Source organism: Aphis gossypii, chromosome X, assembly GCF_020184175.1.
Source record: "Aphis gossypii isolate Hap1 chromosome X, ASM2018417v2, whole genome shotgun sequence".
In the NCBI taxonomy this organism is placed as follows: Eukaryota; Metazoa; Arthropoda; class Insecta; order Hemiptera; family Aphididae; genus Aphis; species Aphis gossypii.
The window spans coordinates 52,588,594-52,604,090 of NC_065533.1; the positions used below are offsets into that span (position 1 = coordinate 52,588,594).

The window sequence follows — 15,497 nt, forward strand, 5'->3', positions numbered from 1 at the left end:
CTTGAGTATCCTGTATTTAAACCAAACCAAATTTATACCTTTAAAATATTGTATTCTATCCTTTTATTTCCCTTTTATTTTTATTTTTTTTATCATAACATAATATCATTGATTATAAACTGGTATTTCAATTTTTAAAAAACTAATCTATTTATGTAAAAGAATTTTATTTTCGATTAAACACAAAATTTCGAAAACAACTTTGTCTATGAAGCTGAAATTTGGTAGGTAGGTAGGAGATGTCCACTAAAAACAGGTTCTGCAAAATTCAATTCCTAATGTGTTAATAAAGGGTAAAAATAGAAAATTATTTGGTTTTGTCAGATTTTTAAAATCGGTTAGGAGTGACATCCTCAAAAGTTGATCCAATACAAAAATACTTATGTATACCATACGTACCTATTACCATTACATTATTACATTTTAATACTAAAATAGTTTAATGCAGTGTTTCTTAAACTTTTTTGTCCGTAGAACCCTTTTTTATGTTCACTTTAATTGTGGAACCCTTACATTTTTTTTTAGATTTTTAACTACTAATAGCTTTCAACAATAAGTTATTTCCTACATCTTGATAATTAGACTCTGTAGGTACGTTTCAATAGTTCAAGGCGTAAAACATTTTTTTCTCGCTTATCGCTACTAATCTTTAGTTAGATTTATTTAAGTAATTATCTTGAACATTTTGAAAAAAGCACATAAGTTCTGCAGAACACAGTTTAAGAAACGCTGCTTTAATGGATAACAGTATGCTGTGTTAAATTAAACTATGTTTTTTAAACAAATTCAATTGATTGTTTATAATAGAAAACATAACTACAATAGTAATACATGTCAGCAACAGATAATTCAGCTAGTAATTATATAAGTCATGAACAGTAAAAGTTAGGTGTGACTTTTCCGTCCATCTTATAGTTCACTTGTACCAGCTGCTAAAAGATCACACTAATCAGCATACTCCAGTTAGTGTTCATTGATAATCTCATTTACGATAGTATCCATTAAATAAAATTTGTTTAAACTTAAATTAACAAAAAAATATTTAGTCCATAAATCAATTATGTAGAAGTTGCACAACAATGTACTCAAATAAAACCTAAATAAGTTAACTTTTAATAATATTTATACTTATATTTATATTCATTGAAATACAAATTACTAAATTAAATATCATAGATTTTATAGCTATAAATAAAACAATAAGAGTAACTACAGAATATTTGTCTATTATTTAACAATAAATAGAACATTTATTAGGCTGATCATTACTGAAAAAAGAAAAATGTAACTAATTTATCCAGTATACCTTACATTTATTTTATATGCTTAGTCTTAATTAATTGTTATTCTATTTTTACTACCTATAGTAAAAAAAAATTTAATTTTCATTGTAATATTTATTATGATTATTAAATGTTTGTTTTAAGGAATTCCTCATAATTTGTTGTTCTTATAATAAATTATGACAACTAAGTAATATTAATTAAAACCGTTAATTGTCAATTTGTTAATTTATAATAGCTTTTATTTAAAATAGGTAACTCTTATTTTTATAATATTATTCTATTATCAATGAAATTTTCAAAATATTTAGTCTTATATTAAGTTATTTATTGCGATTAATAGCGATCTTATTTAAACCAGTCTACATCGGTACATGATAAGAATTGAGTTATAAATATTAAATATTATATTATATTATTATAACTTTTTAATACGTGCCTAATAATAATATAATTATAATATACTAATTATGGGATATTTTCGGCAAAAGCTTATTCAAATATATACACTCAAAATTAAAAATCTGAGTCATTTTTTTAAATGAAAAAAGTGTCTTCAAAACACACAAAAAATATACATTATTTAGTATAAAATCATTATAGGTATATTCACCGCTCCACCAGAAATCTAAAAATCAATTAATTTAGTAGATACCATGAATATGGATAAAATATTATAAATGTATAATGTATCGAAATATATAGAAATAATATAAAGATAAAAATGAGAAGGAGAGTTAACCTAAATTACAAATTTATATTACCTTTTCCTTTTTCTTAAGGGAGTCATGAATTAAAATATGATTAACTCCTACAACATTTATCTACGAGGAACTCGATTGCTCCTCTGAAAAGTATTCTTGCGCCAAACATGTATAAAAATTATAACAGATAATTAATTCGTCGGTAGAGATAAATGATTTATTAATATAATTTTTCATCTGTCACGAATTTTCAAACTCTTTATTCATTCATGAGAATCTTCAGAATTGCAGGACTATAGTAGAAATAGAAATAATATACTTATAATAAATAAAAAAAATTGTATTTGATAAAAATTAATAACAACGCGTAAAGATGATTTGAGCTTATAGGCTGAGTCGCCGAGTATGGCCTAGCCCTAAGGAGTATAATAGATAATATGTATATTATGCAAGACCGATTTATATGCGAGTGAACACACGAACACTAAGCGATATGATCTGTTTAGAGCGGCGTTTTATGCTATTTTTTAGAGGTCAAATTGTCCATTTAGTGTGATATATTTTTTATTGAAAGCAATTGTACAGTTATTATAGCTAACTATAATAGCTTTAGTGTAAATATTACATTATTGTGAATTATGTTATCTTAGTGATTTCGTCTTAGTAGGTACATATGTTATTTACCTACTCTGCGATGATATTTTTCATAATATAATTTAGTATTTAATAAAAATGATTGTTTGTCATTTTAAGTGTGACAATGTAAATATTATATGCAATTTATTGATTTAAAGGCTATTCACATTATTACGATTGAATAGATTACTTTAATGTTAATAGTAGTAAATAGTACATCCCTGTGAAAATAATTTTATCATAGGTACCTAGTACTTTGCACTTTTTAAATAATATGTTAGCGGATATTAATTGATGATGGTATTTTTAATATCAAATATGATAATAATTCCTTAACGTTTCGAAAACTAGTGTTAATATATTATAAATGATATCAATTTATCATATGATAAATTGGTGTCATGACGATTTAGGGAAAACTTCAAGTACTTATGTGCTTTTATTTATTTTTAAATTAAAAAAAAAAAAACAAAAAAATCATATTGATCGTAAACTTGTTTTATTTATTTATTTATTGTCATTCCTGATTAAATTTAAAAATACTGATAGTTTTCACTTTAGACTCCCTTAACGTTGAATTTAAGTCTATAAAAGTTTCTAAATTGTCTCCATTTCATTTTTGTTATGCCATTAATTAGCATGAGTTTTACTTAAAAAAATTCTGGTTACTTTTTAAATTTATACTGGTTATAGGTATTACTTATATTAAATAAAGAATGATGTATTATGTATATTTTATTATGAATTGATTTTATATGCGACTTTTAAAATTAAAATAATTTGAAAATCTAAATGATGTTAAAATTGTTTTTCGACAATATTTAGACACCTGAATATTTATATTTTATATATCATACGCTCAAAAATATTAGTCTTTATTATCATTTTTGTAATAATCATTTTAATTGCGAAGTACAAGAATACCTGTATTAAGTAATAATAATGCAATCAGTATAAATTAGAACTATGTTGTAAAAAAGCTTTTATACTTTATGCATTTCCACATATATTTAAAAAAATAGTTACTTCGAATAATAATTAGCTTGTTAACGCGTTTGCGTATCACATTCAAATTAGGTAAGTGGCATATATATATATACAAAATAGTTAGCAGTATTAACCAGGCCAGTGCGCAGGATTTTATTATGGTGGGGGGATGGTTTGAAAAAAATTTAAAATAAATATATCATTAATTAGGAATTAATAATATTAATTAAATCGATAAATGACAAATATGACGATAATATTATAGGTACCTATAAACTATAATATAATAGTGGTCTACCATTACGTTATGCATTATTAGTTATTAATTTAGAGCCCTAATTTATAATTATATTTTTGTTAAGTATAAATTTTGTAAATGCATATTTGTTGCATATATTAATGATTTTTACTGAGTATATTTGTTGCATATTTTAAATGATTTTTACTGTATATTTATTGCATATTTTAATGATTTTTACTGCATATTTTGATACTTTTCAGTATGTATACAAATCCGGGCTCTAGTTATTATAAATAAGATTATTAAATATTTAATATAATTGAAAAAAAATAAAAAACACAACGTATATATTTTTGATATGGGGGAAGGTTGAACTTCCAACCCCTATTCAAGGGGTCTGGTATTGATTCGAAACGTTCTAAATAGCGGTCCATGAAGTGATAAGGCTTCTACCGAGACTTGCGCGTCGGCCCATTGTAAGGACAATGGGCGTAGTTACCCGCTATCATCACCACAGCGTTCCACACGTTTCACTTTAACCAAAGATGATAATATTTTGAACATTTAGTTTAGTGATAACAGCAGAAAATCAATAATCATTGTACATTTGTAAACTAAACGAAATTACGAGTTATATAACGTTATTAGTTATTATTATATTTAAAAGGATTTACAATTACAAGATGTCTGAAGAAGAACCATTAGTACTAACAGACGATTTAACAGTCTTTAAGGAGAACCGTGTAAGTACCATTTTTTTAGAATCAATTGTGTTATTAGTTTATACAAATAAGTACATAACTTTACATTTATCACCCTGAATAATTTAGGATCAAATAATAAATGCAGATGATGAGATTTTGCTGATGTCTAATGAAGAAATAATATCACTCACTGCACAACTAGAAATGGAAATAAAAGACATGAGAATTGATATAAAACGTATAGTCCTGGAGAATTCGGCCAAACGTTTGAAAATAAATAAAAACAAAAAAGAAATTAACAAACTTAAGAGAAAACCTTATATGGTATCTAGTATCATGGAATTATTTGATGTCGACCAACTAGATACTGAAGAAGATGGCGCTGTAGCTAGTTTAAATAGCCAAAAAACAAGGAAATATGCAGTTATTAAAACACCAACAAAAAAAGTTAGTAGTTGTTTTAAATATTAATAATTTATTTTTATTATTTTCTCATTCCTTGTTATAAAAATGTATTACTTTTATTTCAGGTTTACTTCGTGCCTGTTATTGGTCTGGTAGATCCAGATCAATTAAAACCAGGAGATCTGGTTGGTGTCAATAAAAAATCATTTTTAATATTAGAAAAATTGCCTGATATTTATGATGATCGTATTAAAAGAATTGAGGTTGATGAAAAACCATCCGTACAATATGCCGATATCGGTGGCTTAGACAAACAAATTCAAGAAGTAAGTTATTAGTTATAAATTTCAGTACATTCTATTCATACTAAATCCTGAAATTGTATTATTTTAGCTTATTGAAGCTGTAGTGTTACCTATCACTCACAAAGAGGAATTTCTTAAGCTTGGCATACAACCATCAAAAGGAGTTCTTATGTACGGTCCACCTGGTACTGGGAAAACACTTTTAGCTCAAGCATGTGCTGCTCAAACAAAGTCGACATTTTTAAAGCTTTCTGGTACACTATTGGTAAATAGGTATACTGGTGAAGGAACAAAATCAGTACAAAATGTATTTGCTTTAGCTAAAGAAAAAGCTCCTGCTATAATATTTATTGATGAACTGGATGCTATTGGTAGAAAACGTTTTAATTCTAAAAAGAGAAGTGATCGAGAAGTCCAACGTACAATGTTAGAACTCCTAAATCAATTAGATGGCTTTAATTCAACATATGATATAAAAGTGATTGCAGCTACTAATAGAGTGGATATTTTGGACCCAGCATTGTTGAGATCTGGTAGATTCGATAGAAAAATTGAGTTGCCACACCCCAACGAAGAAGCTCGTGCACGTATTATGCAGATTCATTCAAGGAAAATGAAGACATTGGATATTAACTTTGAAGAACTTTCACGATCTACTGATGGTTTTAATGGGGCACAATGCAAGGCTGTCTGTGTAGAAGCTGTAAGTTAACTATTATCACCAATTATATTTAAAATATTAAGATAGATCAAGCTGCCAAAAATAACGAAAACAGATATACCTTTCTATACTCTGTTCATATAATATTAGAATCTCAGGTAGTCAGGACTCTCGTCTCCCGGAAGTGATTGAGGTTTGTCTAGTTTGGTCATACACACTCTTCAATTAAATCAATTTTAGTCGTCAGCTTTCATTTCTGATGATCAGCTACATTCGAAAAATTGTTTTATCGTAATAATCTTAGCAAAATACATGTTCGTTTGTTAGTATAATAAAGTGATGCTTCTATGTATAATGTACATATATACATATGTATATATATTTATATATAATATACATTCAACATTGTACATTGTATATTGCTCTTAGCGCACACTAACCTTATACTCATTACCACCGCTTAAGGTTACTGTTGTATGAAACGGTATACATTCATTAAATTCAAATATACAAAATTTGTATTAATTGTTTAAATTGTTCATTATTAAATTGAACATTGTATAGATATTAGGTAATAGTCTCTTTCAGAGATTACCATCTTTTATAAGTAAAAGACAAAACTTAATTTTAGTTTTTATTTCTTATATTCAGATTAGTTTTGTTAATAAAAAAATTATTAACATAAGACCATAATAAATATTCTATAATACAATTTAAAATGCTCATTCTATTTCAGTTTATTTTGACCATATTTAAAACTCGGTGTTACTTTCTAATTATGAGTTATGAAATACACATTTTAATTTATAGTATTATTTTTACTCCAATTTTGTTGATATGTTATTATAATATCTAAAAACTGGGCTAAATTTAAATGTAGAGTTTTAGGGAGACTTGTAAAATTTTCATTATAAAACTAGGCAAGTTGCTTTCTGTTTTTTGATTCACTGTTATGGATGTGTTAGATTTGAATTATATCATTGCATACAAAATACAAATTTAACGTATCAGACTATTTCTTATGATATTTTATAATTTATTTATATTACTATTCGTAATAAGCTGTACTCAATAAAATTATTTATTTCATTTTTGAGGGTATGATTGCTTTGAAGAGAGATGCATCAGCTATTACTCATGAAGATTATATGGATGCCATAATGGAAGTTCAAGCTAAAAAGAAATCCATCTTAAACTATATTGTTTAAAAAATTAATGAAACATACTCTTCAATGTCTTTTGTTTTGTATTATTTTTTTTCATCTATAACAATACAAATAAAAATTGTAATTAATTTTTCACCCTATACATTATTAATTTTCAAGTAGTGTTAAAAAAATAGTTTCTTTAGTAAATTATTTAGTTGATTAAAATTAATATTTTTACATAAATTTATGTATAGATTTTTACTATTATTTAATCTGAATACGGATTTTTAAATTAAAACATAAAAAAATATTTATAATTTTATAATTTTGATTGTAGTTAATAGTTCAAAAACAAACTATCATTTTGTAAATATGTGAGTTAAGTTTATTCACAATAATCCATGTAAAAATAATCAATAATAATATTTTGTAATATAACAAGACGACATTCTGATGATAAAATAAAATTATAATCATACAAAATTATTTGTGTTATTATTTTTTAAAATAACTATTCTATAACTGATATTTTGCAGAATTAAAAAAAAATATATAGGTATATTATATAGGTATTATATCCGTTATATAAAATACGATCAAATAAAAATATTTATAATTTTATTTTTAAATTTTAAATAACAATAGATTTTGTTTTTTTGACTCTCATATTTTGCAAGACAACAATATATATTTATCAAAACTTTATAATTTGTAATTTTTATAACTGAATATTATTATAATAATAGTTTAATTTATTGCAACAAATTAAAAACAATAATACACAATACAGAGAAACATGTTGAATAAACAAGTTGAACCTCATTATTTTGTTGCAATTCTATAAATGTTCGTTTGTCACGTAATTATTATTACCTACTTACTGTACTACTTATTGTTATTTTTTTACTATTTTTCTATAGGAAAAACTCTACAGACTTAAGGGACTATTTAAATAACAAATATTTTAAAATAGGTATGAAATTCGAATTTTAGATTTTGATCATTTTTCTCGTAGATCACGCATATATAAGATAACAACAGTTTACCCGTAGTTGTTTCGGAACAATGTAGTTATGTAAAATATTATAACTTTAAAATGCTTGAAATTCACTTAAAAACAAAAATATCAACAAAAGCTTACACGATGCCCTAGATAATATTATCACTTTTTAAGTTTGATAATAGGTAAATTGTCTCTAAAATTTTATAAAATTGATTATAAGTAGACATACATCATTAAAAATTCGAATCATAGTATTAATATTTATTATGAACTAGGTACACAACATTTAAATAAAAACTGCGCATTGTTATTTAAAATTGTACTTATGTACAACTGACAACTGTACATTAGCTCAAGCTTTGGACTCAACAATAAGGTAAGGATAATAAATGAAATGATTAATGACTTTACGACTACAGGTTTATGAAATGTATCTTTTCATTCATTTTTAAATTACAAATACTTAGGTCAAGCCGCCGAGTGAAGCCCCCAAGGCTATTTCTAAGGGTCCAAGGGGTCAGGACCCCTGCCGATATTTCTTCAATATTTTACAAAATATGTTTAAAATAACTGTTTTTAATACCAAAATATTAAATATTTTCAGTCATAAATAATTTAAACTCATCAAATTAACTATTGATTGTTTTTACAATATCGCCGTTTTCATAATAGACATAATATTATATTAAAATATTGTTATAGCTTCTAATAATAGGCTGTTTGTTATATTGAACGGTCGTCCACAAGGCTGTGACAAACACGCCGAATCGTTGTTCTAAATTCATCGTAATGGATAGTAAACAAAAGAACAAAAATGTTCTATTCGTTTTCATAACTTCTAAAGGTACGTTATATTATTTCATAATATGTTACGTATATTACTATATTAATAAATTATTAATAATTTAACTACAGCCGAAATTATTAAAACCAAAATTCAATAAAATTATAATATACATACTTTGAACCCCACTCCCCGAAAAAAAATGTTGTATAACATTTAGCCAAATACCACTTACTCACTGATCGTTGTATCTCAAAAACTACATAACGTACAAACTTGAAATTTGGAATAGTGGTTCCTCTAATACTCAACCTTGCTCTAATAAAATATTTAAAAAAATTTTGCTTTTAAGTGGATTAATTAATAATTATTTATTCACCACCAATACGTGTTGTGTAGCACGGTGGCACGGCGGCCCGCGGGTTTCCAGCTACCTACAACCTATCCTTTATGTAAGTCGTTTAGAAAAACGTTCCGAGAAGTTTATCGATAGAAATAATCTCACGCATCGCACGTACGCCAATATTCGTAGGTATTAAGCATCATTCCCACAACTGGTATATTTGGCTAATATTTGGTGCTGGTTACATCTTGCCAAGCTATGGGATCGGCATCCTTGTACAATAATTTGTTACTAGTACCGTTAAAAAAATATATAAATATACACTGGCGAAGCCGGACAATTCGGCTATAGTAGGTAATAAATATAATTACATATTATATAACAAATACTTACTAATATAATTAATAATAATTAGTATTATATATTATTATATTATACATTATTTATATATGAATTAAATTAAATTTATTTATTTCACTACAAATTTAACCCTCCCCCATGATTATTGGACAAAATTTCAGTGACCTCTAGAATTTCAGCTATATATACATACATATTTTTTTCTTAAATAGTATAAATCGTATACGACGTACGTTATCATTTATAAATTATAATGCTTTTATTTTATAATTCTACTATTAAGAGGACGTTATACCCCGCATGTGTTTTCTCCGTCTTACACGCGTACGATATAAACAAAACGCGTTTACCTACTAAAAACTTGAATTGTAACAATATTTGTGAGGGCAAGATGCTGCGTTTTTTTTTTTAATATTTAATTTTGAAAAATTAAAGATACTTTAAAAATGTTGACATTTTTTATATTTCTTAACGACTTAATGAACGTTATTGAGAATAATGGAAAACGCAACGTGTTTCCCTCGGAAATATTGTCACAGTTCAATTTTATAATGGGTATATTTAATCTAGAACCAAAATTGAGCGAGTTCTACTCAGACCGCGTAAAGGTGTTTTGTCAATGTTGTACGTATGTAAGACGGAGACAACACAATGTCATGCTGGTGTGGTGACGTCTTCTATTGAGTCCATTTAGTGGGTACGGGCAGGCTGCTACGCTCGAGGTTCAATTGTCTATCGGATATTAAAACCCTCATCTATATCTTATTGACTTAGCGTCTATGCACGACACGACTATAAAAACGTAAGTTAGTATATGTAGTTACACCACTTATACATCTGTTTACGATTTATATAAATCATCAGACAACAGTCCTGAGCAGATTTTGAATTTTTTTTTACAGTTTCTTTATGTAGGTACCATTCATATGGGTGTGTACAGAATACAAATAAAAATATGTCTATGTATGTATATACCTATAGTTAATATACACAGTACACACTTGTTGATATGGTCAGCGAACATTAACATTTTGGATGGAATTTTGTTGTATACCTACCTACTATAATATATTGTGTTTTGTGTGAGAAAATCTCGATAGAATGTATTGTTAATCAATAATATACTTCATGTATACTATAATATATATATATTTATCAGTGTCGTATATAGTAAGTCGGCAACAAAAAACGAACACCAAACTAAAATATAACAAACAATAAATAATATTATATTATAGTGGGTAGGTGCCGTGTCAACTCTTTTATAGTGTCTTTTATTATGTTGGTAGGTAGTTGGTTTAGTATATTATCTATATCCCTATACAAACGGTTTTGTACATAAATATAGAAAGCAGAAGAAAACGCTGTCAGTATAGGTACCTACATTTTACATTTTGGTTGACCTGTTTATAGTGTATATAATATACATGCATCACGTACGAGTGCGACGTACGCGTATTGTACACTAACACTACTATATTAATCTACTATTATACTTGAACTGACCCTTAGAATTTACGGTACACAGTATACCTAAACATTTTCTATAGAACCATCTTTTTGTCATCAGATTATATTATAGAGACGAAGAGAATGTGGGTGGTTAGTTCGGTTAAAAAAAAAACCCCTACAGAAACCAAAATAATAATATGATTATAAATAAAAGTAAATCATACAATAGAAATTTATCCATTTACAAACGGTTAGTAAAATGATCATAAATAAATGTCCAAATATCTGTAAAAATTGATTTTATACACTTGAATATCAAGTACGTCAAAAACTGTTAATAATTTACTGTTATGATATTATATAAAGAGAATAACATGTTTAGGTACTACACAACAACATACAGTATATTGTAGTCGTTATAGTTATTAAGTGTTTTTCCTCAGTCATATAACTTATATAATACGAATGTTAGGTTAGCCCAACTTATAATTAAATTCGTTTATGAAATTTACCTCTTACATATTTTAGTCTCATTAGTTTTAATATTAGAATGAATTGATCTATTATCTGATTTCTCTTTTTAATATGAAAAGGTACAGATGCTCTATGCTTAAATTTGGAAATGAAAGATTTTTAAATACCTATCGCCGTTAAATATCAACAGTGTATCGTTTTGAAATACTTCAACCTCATCTATATTGATGACTGATGATTAATCACGAATAGCTTAACTTATTTAAATACTGACCTAGCTATGCCGTTTTTTTTTTATAATTATGAAGATAATTATTGTCGCTAAAGTATTAATACTTTTATATTATAAATTAAACTTGCAGATTAGCCCATCAGAATAACCTACTTATTATGCTTATAATTGATCAGTGTATTGTCTAAATACATATTAATAAACATACCAACAAATACAAAACAAATTATTGGTTGTGGGGAGGGAAGGATATACAACACCAAAATATCTCTAAATGGCTATTACGCTACGGTACAACTTACTAGCTATTTAAATTCAGACGCGTTTAATGTAACATTTGCGAATGTTATTTTATATTTTTATGTATTAATTTATGTATGTGTTTATCAATAACATATTTAAAAGCAAAAGTTAAGATAATAAAGTAATAAGATAATAAACTAATAATAAGTATCATTTAATTAATAATAGCAATTATAAATAGGTAGTAAATAAGCAATTAAAAGGTTAGGTACTCACCATTTCAGATTACTCGCAGGTACGTGGATGCAGTTGTAGACTGTGTTATGACATGGACGAAACAATCAAATGCAAAACGGAATCACTTTATTTAGTACAAGTTCTCCAAACTAATAAAATAAATAATTACCAAAAAAAAAAAAACACCCGTAAATCGACTTCTATTGTTTCCAATCAAATAGTACACTTTATACTATACGGTACGTTTTATTACACACGAAAGTAAAAAAAAAAAACGTCAAAATCGAATAAGGTTTAGGTACTACCTACTACCCGGGCGGTGGTTATAGCTGGATTAACTACTGTATCCTGCGGTTTCACACGAACGTTGTTTGTTGGCGCCTTTGAGGGACGCGAACGTCGCGCTATCGTGATTTTTTTCGCAGAAATAGAAAGGGACCACCGGTGTCGAACAGCCCCAGAGGTGGGGCCAATGGTCAAAATATTCAGGACACGCCTTGTTATAATAATGTGATCCAGAAACCAACACAATATTAAAATGTTAATTATTAATATTCTTATTACATTATTTATAAACTTTATTATAGCATGTTACTTATACTATAATAATCGAGGTGAGAAGTCTATGTGAGAAAAATGGCAATTTAACATAATAAAAGTATTAACATTTTGATATAACAATTAAAGTAATTAATTCTATTATTATTTATGAGAATTGTGATTTTTTTTTTTAAAACATTGCATATTTATTTTATTGTTAATATTTATTCCATATTATTATCTATTATAAGATTTATACGTATTATTGTTATTATATTTTGAGTCAATACTGAAAACAGTGTGAATATGTTTATGCTATTAATATATATAATATCTTAAAAGTAAAAACTAATCAACATACTTTGTAAATGGTATTGTGTGAAGTAAAGTAAAATTCAGAATGCTCATCTCCCGAATAATGATTTATTCGAATAATGATCATCAATATTCATTGTTCAAATATGTAACTTTGGCCATAATAAAAAATAATCATCTTTATAAGTTTTTAGATAAAATTTGGTAAAAATTTCAAGTATCTAGAATTATTTATTTTAAAATTACAACAAAATAACATGGTGGAAAGATAAAATAATTATAATTGAGTGAATATATAATATTATAATGCCATAAAAATTTAGAACTAAACACTCATAAAAAAATTAATTTGATTCTCCGGTAGAATGTTTTTTACATAGGTTGCAAAATTATTATAAAGAAGCTATATTATATTTTCAAATCTTAGATGTATAAATATTAAAAATCTTAAGAATTTTAAAATATAAAATAATTTAACTTAATTTGTATAATAATCAAACTAATGTATATGACGTTATAGTTAATAAAATAAAGTAAAATATGCATATTTTTAATAATAGATAATATATTATGTATTTATTTAAAATAAAAAATAAAAATATATTTCCGATCATGGTAAAAAGATTAAATTTTACAAATTAAGTATTTCGATCCGGATAATTTGAATTGAGATGATAATCGTCACTCAACTTTTCTTTTATTTTCAAACGAGAATTTCCAAGTAAACTTATAATTGATAATTGACGACATATAATATATATTACTGTATTAATATACACATGCACCTATACATACAATATAACATTATACGACAGGTCATCATGGAATAACTTTAAATAAAATAGTAGGTATAATAACATTAAACTCATCGATTAAAATTAAGTGTAGAAATTTAATACCGTGATCAATTGATCCTGGCATTAAATTATGAACATATATTATACATTTAACATAAGATTTCATAAATATTTAAGTTTGCACTATAAGTTTGCAGATAATATCTACTCTTTGTATAGTCAAAAAAACTTCAATTGTTTGATGAAAAATTACTACTAATCAGTAATCTACTATTATTAATTAATGCAAAAGTACTGCTTTTATTATTTTTCCCATTCTCAGGTGACAACTGCGGTTCCGGCTATAGGTAGAAATTTTGTGTTATTACCTTGTTTATTATCAGGTAAAATCTATGATTACTGATCATATAATAATAAAATATAAAAAGCTGGGTAGAAAGAAATCTTTTATTATTGTTAAATAGTAACCAATGTACACAGTATTTTATACACTAGGTATACAAAGTAGCGACTAGTGACTATAGTAGTATAGTATTATATACTATATATGTACTATATTATTATATGTTTCGTTTTATTGTTTAACTGAATAAAACTTTTAATTTGTTTATAACTTATAAGTACCTATATTATATCTATATATATTAAGAAATAGATGACAAAATAAATAAATAGAGTAAATGTATGCTTTTTTTGAGGAAAGGTTCTCTCCACTGTCCTAACAGTACCTATTTACAAATACTAGTACAAACTCTAAGTAAAAATGCACCTACGCTGTTTGCAACAACGTTTACAATTCGGGAAAAATACTCTCATAAAACATTATTAATTTGACATATTTATTTTCTTTATTTACTGAAAAAAAATGTATATAATTATTAATTATTATATATTTATATTACAATTGTACATAATTATAAAATACTTTTAAAAAAATAATAATAATTATAATTCTTGTATAAAAATATGTTATGCGATTATTTTATATTCATTTTATTTTATTTTTTCTAAAAATCGTTTTCAAACGAGTAGGTATAGGTACTCTTATTTGTCGCACCGTAGGTAATCGCTACGGGAAGCCATGTTTAGAAATCTTACCTGCTACCTACTCGTCAGTCGTCGTATTCAGGTAGAACACTGCGGTTACGTCTTTAAAAACAGATGTCATTCATTCGGCTACCGTTTTACCTCAACGGCTTCTGTTTACAAAAAGGTCAATTTCCAAACAGTTCCTGTCAATTCAGGTTTGACGAACAGGTAAATTTTCAAACGGCTCCGGTTTTTTTACAACACAATTTCATTTCCATTTTCATACAGACTTAAAACTGTCTCAAAAGAAGTGTGGTTAAAAATGTGTTGGTGCACCAACAATAAGTTATTTTAAAAAATCATATATTATTGTGAATTAAATTTTATTAAAAAATGAAAAAAAATGTATATTTATGCATATATACCTATATTTATGTAGAAATATAAAAAACTCATCATAGGTACATTGGGCAATTTTTTTTAGGCATAACTTTTTATATAATCCAAAATATATTATATTTCACTTGATGAATATTTGTCAATGAGCTACTGTTTTTTTAAAAATTTAAGTGTATTGACATGCTTGAGTTTTAATTTTTTTTTCTACGGGAGCC

General features: G+C 26.0%; 1 protein-coding gene across 1 annotated transcript; it reads left to right on the forward strand.

The window, feature by feature from the left end:
* Nucleotides 1–4,439: 4,439 nt before the first annotated feature.
* On the forward strand, nucleotides 4,440–7,227 carry LOC114124886 (26S proteasome regulatory subunit 6A-B-like). The gene is made up of 5 exons (XM_050206085.1): nucleotides 4,440–4,594; nucleotides 4,682–5,002; nucleotides 5,086–5,286; nucleotides 5,354–5,968; nucleotides 7,024–7,227. The coding sequence occupies exons 1-5, from the start codon at nucleotides 4,535–4,537 to the stop codon at nucleotides 7,132–7,134; spliced, it is 1,308 nt and encodes a 435-aa protein (XP_050062042.1). The 5' UTR covers nucleotides 4,440–4,534; the 3' UTR covers nucleotides 7,135–7,227.
* The last annotated feature ends 8,270 nt before the right edge of the window (nucleotides 7,228–15,497 follow it).

Bases quoted from the DNA above. Each gene is read 5' to 3' on its own strand.
- LOC114124886 (XM_050206085.1), top strand. From the start codon at position 4,535: ATGTCTGAAGAAGAACCATTAGTACTAACAGACGATTTAACAGTCTTT. The intron at 5,003-5,085 runs GTTAGTAGTTGT...CTTTTATTTCAG, and splicing joins TTAAAACACCAACAAAAAAA to GTTTACTTCGTGCCTGTTAT. The intron at 5,287-5,353 runs GTAAGTTATTAG...GTATTATTTTAG, and splicing joins TAGACAAACAAATTCAAGAA to CTTATTGAAGCTGTAGTGTT.